This window comes from Aspergillus caelatus (genome assembly GCF_009193585.1).
Source record: "Aspergillus caelatus strain CBS 763.97 unplaced genomic scaffold BDV27scaffold_5, whole genome shotgun sequence".
In the NCBI taxonomy this organism is placed as follows: Eukaryota; Fungi; Ascomycota; class Eurotiomycetes; order Eurotiales; family Aspergillaceae; genus Aspergillus; species Aspergillus caelatus.
The window spans coordinates 77735-90793 of NW_022475268.1; the positions used below are offsets into that span (position 1 = coordinate 77735).

The window sequence follows — 13059 nt, forward strand, 5'->3', positions numbered from 1 at the left end:
TGCGAACTGCCCAAGATAGTGAGGCAGCTCATAGACTGTGTTTAAAAACGGGACAGGAGCGATCGATATGCATGGGCTTTGAGAACGCGACGCTACCAGATATACAGGTACAATTTCCGGAGCCTTCCTTCATTGATGCGTTTTATCCCGTCAGAGACTGGGACAGCAAAGGGTCGTTTACGACTATGGTAAGTCCGGCCTCCAGCTCAGAAGTAATCAAGCAATACACTCTTAGAGCATGGCTGCCGACGGCGAGCTGCTACTCCTATCCTGCAGCCACAACCCTGGGATCAAACAATTTCTCTTACACAAACTATCTGACACCGTCAGCCTCCCCTTCTTGCCCTTACGGCCAAAGTTTGGATTTACTGCCATGTCCCAATGATATGGACGCCATTCTCCGCATATATATGGAGACTATCCACCCTATTTTCCCAGCGCTTGACTACGACAACTATCAATCTATGCCAGCCAGATCCGCAGGCAAAATACTACTGTCCCTGTCAATCTGTATTGCGGCTAGTGTGATTCCCAGTTCCGGACAATATTTTCGACACGTCGCCGCCTGCCCAGCTGACTTCTCTTTAACGATTTCAGACGCAATCAAGTCCTCGAACATGCTGGTCCTCGTGCAGGATAAATTAATTTCAATTCAATCCTTGTCACTCCTTTCACTCTTTAAACTGTTCTCCGGAAACCGACAGGAATCAACAGACCTTCTATATCACGCCATCTCTCATGCGCAGGCCGCGGGCCTCCATTATGACGGCCACACAACTCCACAACCGAAGCAGGCTTCTACTAGATCGCTTCTCTGTCTCTTTGCCATCGATACCATCCACTCGGCATGTTCACGACACCCAGCACAATTCCGTCGATGTGGTTTTGGCAGTTGCCTCACCTCCTGGATAGTTGAGCAAGAACCCTGTTTTCAGCTTTTCCTGCGCACCATCGTACTTCTGGAGCGTGCGGTAGACATTTCCCGGACGGCGGGATATGGTGGCTGGGTAGGCTCGTTTCCGTCATTTGAGGATTTATTGGGGGAGGTTAATACATCTATCATCTCAGTGCCCCTGATAGGTATGCCGCCCTTGGCTAAGATCTATAACAGCTTTGGGGTCTAAAGAAAGCAACAGCAACAATTGAGGTCTTATATCATGCCGTCGCCATTGTAGCCTATCCTTCAAGTACTTCAACTAGCGCCCACAGCTCCTCATGGGAGGCTGATCCACGACAAGCCCTCGCGGCATCCAGAATTACGTACATCGTGGGCGAAGAGTTTGACGGCCAGTTAACATTACTCCCAGTTATTCCATATGCGGTAGGCCTATCACTGCGTGTGTCATGGAATATCATGCTAAGAAGCAAGACATTACTGTTTAAAACACGGGCCCGGAAACAGGTACTTGAGAACTGTGCTATACTACGGTCGCTGGGAGGAGTGTATTCCTCTGCATCTCTTATGGCGGACTTGGCAGAACGTCTTGTCTACGAACAGGATAGTAAGGAGGAAAGTGGCGAAAATGGTAAACAAAATCAAGAAGCATCATATCTGCGAAGCGACACTTCTTGGGGATGGGCGCCGGGTAAGTTCCCTCGTCAAATCAGAGAATTGAGGACTTTGCTTACTCCTAGGAAATAGAGCCCACTCTGCAGAGTATACATTGTCTTATGCCTTCCCAGCCTTCCTTTTACTCTCTTGATACACATTTCTCCAATCCAGTGTCGCATTTGGACATTTTGGACCAGCTTGATACGGATGTCGCGGTTGTTGGAGGCACGCCTGAAAATTCCTGATGTTCTGATTACATAACGGTAGAAATAATCTAAACGACGTTAATTAGACAACCGTATCAGTCACAAGATATTACTGGAAGCAGTGTTGTGCATTGAAGGACAGATTTTGATTCCACCGAGCTTGATATCTCCGATATGTATACTGACACAACATGGCCTCAACACAAGCGTTTATTGAGGATTAACGCTTCAATAATCCGACGCTAGAGTAGACATTCTAAATCCACACCACCAGGGAGCATGCTGCCCTCCTTAAGGGTTCATAAGATATCATTTATCTGACTCAATTTCGTTTCCGTATGCAAAAGGCACTTAGTGGAGACAATATTTCCTAGAACACAAACCAAATCACAGCGAGTATAGCGATGTATTGCTGGTAGGTGGTGTTCCTGGTGTTTTGCAGTGGATTACGAGGAGAAAATGGAAACCGTAGATTTGATATTGTCATGCTCTGGACCAATAATAATTTGTCATAGCTAATAGACAATGTAATAGAACCGCCATCAGTAGCCCAAGATTTTGTTTACTTCCTGCGCCAGCTTTGCAGACTGCTCGTTTTTAATACCAGGTTTGATAGGACTGAGCCCCATTGCCTCCCTACCAGCCTGCGACTGGACGTCGCCGACTTTTGCTCTATCAGAGAATTGGGACTCGCCAACCCCACCTGGGAAGTCTGGTGGAGGGATTCCCTTCAGAAAGGCCTCACGTTGCTGTGCGACGTATTGCTGAGGTATGTCAGTAAATGCTTCTGTGTAGCTGTCGGCGTAGCGAATCATCTCACCGCGTTGTTAGGGGTCAGTGGAACGGATGGAATGTAAAACACACAGGCATCTGTGTCTCCTGTGTTTTCATTCTCCGTGCTGTGTATTGTGTCGGCACTCCAGAACACTATGACAATTAGCTTCGTGGAATAGGCCCGGTCATGGGAGACGTACCAGTATCACCAGGATCAACGGTCGGATACGGTATCATGGTTTCGTGGAGCATTAGGTGGGGATGGTGGTCTGGTGTATGCTCTTGGGCAGTTCCTGGATTTGCTCCATGTAGATAGACATTCCCTTCGTCATCATCCAGCGAGAACTTCCAACCATCTAAAGAGCCCTTTCGAGTGGGCTTGAAAAACGGTCGAAGCATCCAATACGCAGTGGAAGGCTGCAAGATGGGATGAACAACCAGAGTGCCTGTTGTGATTAAGTGTCAGAGTGGACCGATGTTCTATTGATGGGCATCAAACCTTCTTGGGGACCATGACAAGATAGCCCCAGCCAGCTCTGGAAGGCTCTGAAGACCGAGCACCCCCCTGGTGCCTCGTACATGTTCATATTTGCATCAAGGCGGCCTGTTAGATCCCATGGATCGTACTCATGCCACTGTCGAGCTCTTAGTTTTGTGCTCAGTAGTGGAATTGCACAATGTGTCCTACCTTTCCTTGGAAAATCTTGCGATACACATAGTTGTAGGCACGATCCTCCCATCTTTCAACCCCTCCACCGTCGACGTGAGGGGGAAGCGCAAATTTCTTATCCCCAGGTGGGCGGATCTGCACACGGTCACAGTACGTAAGCGGCACGGAGAGATCAACTATCCTCCGTCAGCTGGCTGTAATATATTTGCTGATTGGGGGTGAGTATTACTCTTTTGATCGTCATCGGCGGAGTAGAGTTGATTCATCCATGATTGTGTGGACAACATATTAGGGTGCGACCTTGCCTTTACTTGGGAAGGACTCCAATACGATTCGTAAATGATCTGGTCCAAGTTAGTCGAAGCTCCAGTACTAGCTATATAAGAGCGTATGTATACCTTCTTGTCTGCATCAGAAGGGAAGCCCGTGAAATGGTGTGCAGCAAAGTATCGGCGGATATCAGACAGAAGTCCTTCGGCTTCATCTTTTGGCACAACCCCCCTAACAACAGCGACACCGGTCCGTCGGATTGCTGCAACAGTCTCCGGAGATACGCTGCCTGCGCGAATATCGGAATAGTTCAGCTGGGGAATAATCTGATACTTTTAGCATGTGGCTAGCTGCCAGGCAGTAGTAGGGTGCCTTAAACATACAGACTCTCTTTTGGAGGCAACTTCTTCGGTGCGCACTTTCAGAACCTCAACAAGTTCATCCCACGACTTTTGAATCTGCTCTTCGAACCCGGTAGTCAGGTTACGCTTCAGCTCTCGGAAACGTTCAGGTAGAGGCGGGATCTTTCGACCAGAGAATGTTGAGAAGACTGAGGAAATATCGCCCTCCTTCTTGTCCTTTCGAGTGAGCGGTGCCGCGTCAGTTGCTAAGAGCCGTTTGGCTGTGCCCGAGCACCTTCCAGCTCGAAAGGTAGGGCACTGGAAACACTTGGATGAGACAGCTCTGTTCATGATGAGATTTGGTTTCTCGCTTGAATTAATTTGGACGGAATTGTGCTTCTTCTGTCCATATTTATATACTCTAGCACAGCAAATTGGCTCTTGGCCGTATTTGGCAATACGCCGACGGTAGGAAGCATCCGGTGAGCCCAGTGAAGCAGGCTGCGGTAAAAGTATTCACTTCCATTCAATAAATCAAGCAGATTAACATCAAGGGTCTTCCCTAGACCAACTAGTTCATTCTACTGTACATGGGGGCCGTGGCGGGAAGTATCCGGATAAGGAAATCGGCCCGCCCAACCCAGCCAGTATTTGGGGATACGAAATCTGGACTATTAAACTACTACTGGGGTAATGCGGAGAATAGTTGGGTCTCCTCGTTTCCTCCAGGACTGGATTACATCTTAAGCTTTGAGATGATACCCGCTATTTCATTGTGCTGAGCAGTATCAAGTAATTGATAAATAAATCTTAATTAACTACATATACCTAATAGTATACAAACTTAAAATGCCAAGTCAGCTCTTGCGGCACGGGGTCTATTGGTTAATATTGTCACCGTATCAATTGGATGTTGATTGGATAGGAAGGGCCATCTCTCTAAGAGACAGCCCTAGGCTATATGGGGTGCTTGTGGGACTCTCCAAGGTATGCTTGGCTTTAGGAAGCACTCGCTAAATATCCTGCACCCGGCTTAGGGATGGAGAAGTAGGTTGATCTAGGACTAGAGTCCAGGGATGGCGATGGTCGGGTGCAAATCTATTGAGGTATTTGATTTTGTTACTTCCCGTAGATCTATATGATGGAGCTGGAGATTATCTTTCTATTTATGCCCGTTGACTGGGTCAACATTTTTATAATCTCGACCTAGGGTTCCGCGGGGTATTCAGTATCCACACCAATTACCCCGCGCGCGCAGCAGTGAACAGACTAACATAGACGGGTTAAGGTGCATATTGTCCCCAAACTTGAATAATCAACGAAAGGATCTGTATATACACATGAATCCTCATCGAGTTAAGACACCGCTTAATCCATAGGTTTGACATTGACAGCTGAAGGTCCCTTTGCTCCATCCATCACTTCGAACTCAACCTTTTGCCCTTCCGCCAAAACTTTAAACCCTTCCTAATGCAATAAGAATTATATTTCAGCACGCTATCATTCAAATGTTATCCTTGCTGGATTATTCTGCACATACTATTTGAATGGCAGAGAAATGGACAAAAATATCCTTCGAGCCGTCGGATGGGGTGATAAATCCAAACCCTTTCGTCTCATTGAACCACTTCACGTTTCCTTGTGGCATGGCTGCAGATTGTAGTGTTCGATTGATAGTTTTAGAAGAAGATTTGATGGGAGTGAGATATCGGTACCGGGATCTGTAGTGTAGTAGAAAAAGAAATACTGGTTGACGAGCACTTCTCGGAAATCTGGAAATATGGCTCGCTTATTATGCTAGTCGGCTGGCTTAAGGTTCACACTTTAAAGACTCTTCATGTTCATGCATAAAATGGCGTCATCTATGGATCCGAGAAAATGATTCGCGATCGGGAGAGTAGGTGGATATATAAGGGTAGGCTTCGCTTATATCTCAGCTGAAGATATGCGGGCATGAGCTCAGCTGAATCGGGTGAAGCATAGCTACAGGTATAGTCGGGGGAGGATATCCCGTACCCGAACTACCATCAGAAGACATATTATGACTTGAGCATCTCTTTCTTAGGGGGTTCTATTGGTGTAAAAGGAGATCCTAGCGGTACTTTAAAACGGAAATCTAGGTCCCTTCCACTGCCACGCAGTGTATTAAATTATGATAATAAGCTACAGATAACCTTCACTTTCTTAAACATTGATATATTTTCAAAGCAACCCCTTCATACCTTTATTCTGTCGAAAGTAAAAAACATGGTACATGTAATCATATCAAGTGACTTGATATTTATCACGCGTTGTGCCTATTTCCCACCTATTAACCCAACACTGAAATAATCCCTGAACCGGCCCATAGCTCAAGATTCGAGCGTTGAAATAGCAGTTGTCTGATATTCATTGATAGTCTAGTCTTAATAAATGCGGGACTCAAAGCTGCTTAATAACCCCTGCAAGGTCTGTCATATCCTCCAAAAAGAAGTCATTTTCTCCTTTGATAATCTCCATATCTTCATTGATATCGTCAGTCCACCTGTGGATATATACCGTTTTCATCCCCGCTTCCTTCGCACCACGAACATCATAAGCATGAGCAGCAACAAGCACTGTTTCCTCAGCTTTCACATTTACCAATCGCAGTACCTCACGGTAGCTCTCTGGAGCAGGCTTGTACACACCAAGCAACTGACTAGAGAACAGCATGTGGAAGGATAGACCTGATGATTGGCAGAGATCGAGTTGCAATCTTGTGGTTCCATTCGCATGGACAAATACTTCATAGCCTTCTGCTTTTAGCTGCTCAATGGCAGGGGCGACATCCGGCCATGCCGGCATCGAGTGCCATGCAGCTATACATCGCTCCTTGGTCTCTCGATCGAAAAGATGTTTGTGGGCTGCACCCTTCTCTAATAAAGCATCGAGAGTCCTTGCAAGGGTGAGTTCAATATCCTCAACAGGCTCGTCTGCAGCGATACGTGCGGCATTAGCGTCGAAGTAGTCGTGACGCCATTTCAGAGCGATATCGGATCTTTCACTTTCTGAAATGGATTGTGGCAATGCTTTGATGGTTCCGCTGTGCCAATCTAGGCACGTGCCCATGAAGTCAAAGAAAACTGCTTTGATCATTTTCCGTGGTAATCAGCTTTGGCATCAAAAATCTTGAACCAATCGGTAAGATAGATAAACAGACACCTTGGGGCTTATTTATACATCGTTGGTGACCGGTTTTGTTGGTGATTAACATGCTCGTCCACTTTTAATCCTGCTGACAAATGTGTATATGCTAGGGCGCGGTAACCCGACCAATGGCATAACCATGGCCTCCGTGGGTTGTTGGTGCAGGCTATGCAGGTGTCAGCTGAGCTGATAGTAGGCCACTTAGCGGGAGTTTCTTATTGGCTACTAACCAATAAATAATACAAAAAGAGTAAAAACATACAACAGGAGGGATTCGCTGGTGGTCACCCACCCAACTACTAACCTCCCGGCGTGTGGCTTAAGTACGGCTGAGCGGACGGGAAGCCCTGTTCTCCACACCCTGTGGTCGTATGTACTGGACACAGTATTATAAAGTAATATAAGATTGAAAACTCTATAAAACTATCTTATTTTAGCTTAGAGAGCTTATAAAGGTGTCGTACTGACGTCGATCTGTTGCCACGGGTATTCTGTGATGTATACTGTCCCTAGAAGAGCCCATAAGACATTGCTGGGTTTGACCCATTATGGTCAGTATACCCTTCTCAGGGACCCACAGTTATATATTTTATTCAAAGTCTCCATATCGGATCCCGGATTCTCATAAACATTGTTGCGCAAATACAATTGTCATCATAGCTAGTTCTGATCTCGATCATTCAACTCGACACTGAAATTTACACAGAGTTCTCTAGCAGGAAGTTGTCAAAATTCCCTGGATCAGATGAACCCCCAGTGCACCACATCACGGTACCATTTCGCAAAACGAGCGCCCAGGATTCTGGGACTTCTAAGTTCAGAGCTGCAGCCTGCAATTAATTGTTAGCATCTTATCTAACCAAGCATAGAACGCTCCCAATGATCCTACCCGGATATCAAGCCCCTTAGTGCTCTTGAGCTTATCATGCAGCTTCGAGTAGTGTCCTCGCAGATCCCAAATGTACCGGCCGTTACCCATAGAGATGATATAGGCATCATCCTTACCAAACCATACCTGAACAACCTTGCTCATGTCCCCTGCAGACGTCTCAATATCACTGGGAACACTCCAGGAACGACCCCATTCAGTATGGGCAAAGTAGTGACCACCAGTTCCTAGGGAGACTTTCTTGGGACAGCCGTATTGCCGATATTGTTTCAAGTATCTCTCAAGATCGGGATATTCGCTTTTGAAGTTATCGCTCCTCCCTGTCCCATTAATTTTACGTCTGCCTGAAAACACGGAATCCTGATGGGGGGAGCTTACAAGTCCAACACTCCCCATTCTTGTGATAGTGACGGAAACAGGACCCGTTGGATCCAATACGGACATATTCATCGGATCCTTCTAAGAAAGCCTCAGCTTTACAGTAAGACGAAGGTACGTCACTGGAAAAATGTTCAGTAAGATATGGGCAAAATGTTACATGACACTCACTAATGGTCTCGTTTTGGTCCACAGAAGTAATAATAGCTTCCTGAGAATGAAAGGGTCAGCGTCGTAAATTTGGCAATGTCAGGAAGGACCTTAGAGTGGCATCTGAGGTTTTGATCTTTTTCAAGTGCCGATATTCTGGCTTTGGCATCGTTCTTTTCTTTCTCTTGCTGCTCAAGCTTCTTCTGGAGAGCCGATACCATTTGACTGTAATCGTTCTTTTCTGTCTCTTGCTGCTCAAGCTTTCTTTGCACAGCCGATACTGTCTCTTGCTGATCGATCTTCTTTTGGAGATCCGACACTTTCTGATTATAATTGTTCTTTTCTTTCTCCTGCTGTTCGAGTTTCTTCTGGAGATCCGATACTTTCTGGTTAAAATCGTTCTTTTCTTTCTCTTGCTCGTCGAGTTTCTTCTGGACAGCAGAAACTTTGTCATTGTACATTTTCTCCATGTCAACCTTGAGTTCATCTTGCGCACGCTTGGCTGCGGCTAGCTGCTCCTTCATCCTATCTTGAGCCTCTTGGAGCTGCCTGGCAGACTCCTCATCCTTTTCTGCGATTGCTTCTTTCATCATTTGATGAGTTTCAGCGAGTTCCTTTTGCCATTTTTCCCGTTCTTTCACCAATGCGCTCTCGACTTCTCTACCGGCGTCGGTCTCATCCAGAGTCTTCTGTAATGTCACCATCTCGTTCTGGATCGTGAGAATAGTCTTCTGTTCTCCCGGGGCCTTTGATACATGAATGTTGATCAAGCGCTTCGCTGACGCCGCATTGTTATGATGACGCTCGACCTGTGCACCGAGAGTTCTCATCTCCCCCCAAAATTCAGAAGTATTGAGCAGCTGCCTTTCTCGTTGTTCGCCCTCATCTGGTGCAACTCGCTCCCACATCGTCGTGGCCAGGATGACATGCTTGAGGGCATCTTTACCGCACAGCTTCTTGAACATGAACAGATTTTTCTTTGCAGATCCCGTCATGCGATGATCAGTTATACGATGGAGGTAAATCATCCCATTCAGCTTGACAGCATTGGAGAATGATTTCGTGAGCCAGGTCGCGATTTCACGGAGGACATCAGTGTCACTTCGATCGGTATCATCAAAGCCGGGAGTGTCTACCAACCAGATATTGACCCCTTGGCTATATCGACACCGGTAGACACTGACTTCCTGAGTACCTAGGCCTCGTCAGTGCACCGAAGTGAATCGCAATTGAAAACGCAAATCGTACATGACTTCAAGTCATTGCCTATTCGCACGGGCTTATCGGCGACTAGTGATATGAATGTGCTCTTCCCTGCCCCCGTTACACCCATGACGGCAATAAAGATGTCTGATGCCTGCGGCTCGACGCTAGATTTAGTGGTGCCTGTCACGACGTGTGGCTCTCCCTGAGGCTTTGTCGCGGGCATACTCCCATTGCAATTGATGGGAGGTGGCTTGGGCAGTGACACGAGAGGTGATGGATGGGCGAAAGAAGGCATGATAACTGCTCAGAGCACGGCGAAAGCTGTTCAGCGAGCTTTGCGGAGATGCAGGATAAACAGAGAATAGACAGACTCAGTAGATGTATGGGGAAATGTCGAACAGGCGAAGGTGATATATATATCACCATTTGGCTCTTCTCCATTCCACCCACCATCAGCACGAATACTCTTTTCGGGCGTCGCTTACTTTGACTGTCAAAAGAAGGCAACAAAAGTTCAGTACACCGTCTCCTCTCCTACTTCCTGTGATCCGCAAACCGCAATGACGTACATAAGCAATTGTTAGGCATCGATGCTTAATGACAAATTCGTATGGTGGCGAACCGGGCAGATGAGGCTGTACAGACAGCCATGGAGATGGCAAAGGAGGCACTGAATGGTTAGCACGTCTCAAAATGATAGGTTATTGAACCCACCTAACTAGGCAGAGAGGTTATTGGAGAGATTGGGCAGAGATAGTAGTGAAACTAGATAGACTGCGTATTAAGGTCTCATAGGACCCTTAGTCTATGTGACCTGGCAAGTGAGAAAGGCAACCACTATAGGTAGGAAAAGCATATAATGTAGGAGTTTTGGGAGCCTTGCACTGTTTCGGCCTGTGACACCAGATGCCTAGGCGGACTAGGGTCTGACTTCACGAACAACATAATCGAAATAGCGATTGATAGGACGTGTTATAGATGGTTAGTCGAATCATCATCAGCGATATCTCAATGTAGCCCGAATAGGGTTCCTGTGTTTGGCAGCCCCACGCGGGGCTGAACAGTAGTTCGTATTGGGCCGACACGCATAATCTCCTCCACATGAAATTTTTCGTTATCAATACTGTTGCGTCCTAGCTTACAACTAACATACAAGCCCATTAAGTTGCTGATCATCTGAACTGAAAATGCCTCAGAGAGGCTCGTGGGGAATGTTGCTCGGTCACTGCGCATTTCGATAGAGTTACATCCACATGTCTAGAGTTAGGATCACCACATCCGTTGTATTACGGCGTCGTACCCTTAGTCTTTACAGAAATGAGACGAACTGAGGCTGACTCACCAAATTCTATGTATGTATGGACTTTGTCCGGCCAATGAGTCACCGCCAGGTTGAGCATGACATCGTAGCAGGCGTTGCGTCGTGGGCAGTCAGGATTGTTGGGGCCCAAGTCGATCACAAACACCTTGGATTAATTTAAGAAACGGTACAGGTAACTTCAATCATCATCTACTCTCTGCTTACACATCCACCGTACCATCGGATTCAGCTCAACTCTAAGTCCTTCTTATCCTCTCAAAAGCCCAACGTAAAGATATCACACCGCATGAAAGCAGACACAGCCGATCATCATGGCACCTCCAATTAAGCAATTGACCTACGAACAGTATACTGTCGGCTGGGTATGTGCATTGCCAAAAGAAATGGTCGCAGCAAGAGCCATGCTCGATGAAGAGCATCTCCCACTTCCGAAACCAGCCAATGATTCAAACACCTACACATTCGGCCGCGTTGGCAATCACAACGTGGTAATCGCATGCCTCCCAATGGGCGAGATCGGAAATAGCTCCTCGGCAATCGTCGCCACTAGGATGACATCTACCTTCCCATTCATTAAATTTGGGCTCATGGTTGGCATCGGAGGTGGTGTCCCGAAGGGCGTCCGACTAGGCGATGTGGTGGTCAGTACCCCAGCAGAGGGGTTCGGAGGTGTGGTACAATGGGATTTTGGGAAGACTGAACAAGGGCGCGTGTTTAAACGAACGGGAGCCTTGAATAGTCCGCCAAGTGTTTTAAGGACGGCACTGGCGCAGCTCAAGGCCATGCATGAAATGGAAGGGCCGAGGATTCCCAATCTTTTGGAAGATATGGCCAAGAAGTGGCCTAAGTTGAAGCACAAGTATGTGCAGTCCAGTGAGCTAGAGGATATCCTATTTAAAGCGGATTACAACCATGTTGAAGTTGAAACGTCCGACGAAGACGAGGAAGATGAGGATGAAGAAGAAACAGGATGCATCCATTGCGATCGAACTAGAACCATCCGAAGGAAGCCTCGCAATATGCGAGTCCACTATGGACTGATTGCATCCGGAAATCAGGTTATCAAAGATGCCTCATTCCGGGACGAAATCAACAAACGGCTCGGTGGGAAGGTGTTGTGTTTCGAGATGGAGGCTGCAGGGTTAATGAATGATTTCCCATGTATTGTTGTCAGGGGCATCTGTGATTATGCGGATTCGCATAAGAATAAAGCGTGGCAGGAGCACGCAGCCGCTGTGGCAGCAGCTATGGCGAAGGAACTTCTTTTGGTTGTGCCTGCGCAGGAGGTGTCTGAGTTGCCTGCTGTGGCAAGTAAGTTCTCCCGGTAGATATTCGGTGTTTTTTGTTGGCGATTTGATTGAATTATACGCACTCTCTCTCAACTTAGAGTTCTGCATTTGTCCACTTGTACAGCACCCTAGAAGGTCTTGTGAAGGCTTTGCCCCGACCAAGGCATTCCCTACTAATGAAATACCTCTTATCAGGGATCCTCCAGCACGTCGAAGAAATAGAGGTTAACGTTGCCAGAGTAAAAGGTATTCATTCCTATGATACTGCCACTTAATGGATTTCAAGTTCTTACAGATGAGACAGGTTCCGCTGAAGACACAGAACATCGAGTCGTTCTACATTGGCTGTCGGATGTTGACCAGTCGTCGAACCACCATAGGGCTCGTAGTAACCATACGCCAACGACTGGGGATTGGTTGTTGAAAGGTGAAAGCTATGGGAAATGGATTGACGGGAATAGTCCTATGGTATGGTTGCATGGGATTCGTAAGTAGTCCGTAGCTACCTATGGTCAATAGGGCTGACAGCATCATGGTTATACACAGCTGGATGTGGGAAGACCATCATCAGCTCCACCATCATCGACAATTTACAAAAGAGCTACTCTCACGATGAGAACACTAGTATTGCTTATTTCTATTTTGACTTCGGCGACAAGCAAAAACGAACGGTCGACGGATGTCTGCGGCATCTCCTGCGACAACTATCAGCTCAACGACTCCCCAGCGTTGTAAAGACCCTTTACACTCAAGCTGCAAGCTTAGATGCACGACCAAGTCTAGAATCCGTCATGTACGCACTGAAGGAGGTTTTACTACCACTACAGCGGGCCTTTTTAATCCTT

At 46.9% G+C, this 13059-nt stretch overlaps 6 protein-coding genes across 6 annotated transcripts; 2 read left to right on the forward strand and 4 right to left on the reverse strand.

Annotated features, from left to right (window-relative positions):
* Positions 1-185: 185 nt before the first annotated feature.
* On the forward strand, positions 186-1797 carry BDV27DRAFT_140604 (fungal specific transcription factor domain-containing protein; the record flags this gene model as incomplete). The annotated part of the gene is made up of 3 exons (XM_032069692.1): positions 186-1080; positions 1137-1586; positions 1643-1797. The coding sequence occupies 3 exons, from the start codon at positions 186-188 to the stop codon at positions 1795-1797; spliced, it is 1500 nt and encodes a 499-aa protein (XP_031933240.1).
* A 503-nt stretch (positions 1798-2300) lies between these two features.
* BDV27DRAFT_152315 (DUF1479 domain-containing protein) lies at positions 2301-4164 on the reverse strand (the record flags this gene model as incomplete). The annotated part of the gene is made up of 8 exons (XM_032071540.1): positions 2301-2522; positions 2579-2685; positions 2733-2978; positions 3032-3167; positions 3221-3378; positions 3432-3546; positions 3601-3798; positions 3856-4164. 8 exons carry the CDS (start codon positions 4162-4164, stop codon positions 2301-2303), a joined length of 1491 nt encoding a protein of 496 aa, XP_031933241.1.
* Positions 4165-5181: 1017 nt separating this feature from the next.
* Positions 5182-5461, reverse strand: BDV27DRAFT_152316 (Cold shock-like protein CspE; the record flags this gene model as incomplete). The annotated part of the gene is made up of 2 exons (XM_032071541.1): positions 5182-5280; positions 5354-5461. The coding sequence occupies 2 exons, from the start codon at positions 5459-5461 to the stop codon at positions 5182-5184; spliced, it is 207 nt and encodes a 68-aa protein (XP_031933242.1).
* A 602-nt stretch (positions 5462-6063) lies between these two features.
* Positions 6064-7006, reverse strand: BDV27DRAFT_119757 (HAD-like domain-containing protein). The gene has a single exon (XM_032064939.1). It carries the CDS (start codon positions 6928-6930, stop codon positions 6235-6237), a length of 696 nt encoding a protein of 231 aa, XP_031933243.1. The 5' UTR covers positions 6931-7006; the 3' UTR covers positions 6064-6234.
* A 755-nt stretch (positions 7007-7761) lies between these two features.
* BDV27DRAFT_119758 (uncharacterized protein) lies at positions 7762-8033 on the reverse strand. The gene has a single exon (XM_032064940.1). The coding sequence runs from the start codon at positions 8012-8014 to the stop codon at positions 7799-7801; it is 216 nt and encodes a 71-aa protein (XP_031933244.1). The 5' UTR covers positions 8015-8033; the 3' UTR covers positions 7762-7798.
* A 3203-nt stretch (positions 8034-11236) lies between these two features.
* Positions 11237-12253, forward strand: BDV27DRAFT_170756 (5'-methylthioadenosine/S-adenosylhomocysteine nucleosidase family protein; the record flags this gene model as incomplete). The annotated part of the gene is made up of 1 exon (XM_032075404.1): positions 11237-12253. One exon carries the CDS (start codon positions 11237-11239, stop codon positions 12251-12253), a length of 1017 nt encoding a protein of 338 aa, XP_031933245.1.
* Positions 12254-13059: the final 806 nt, after the last annotated feature.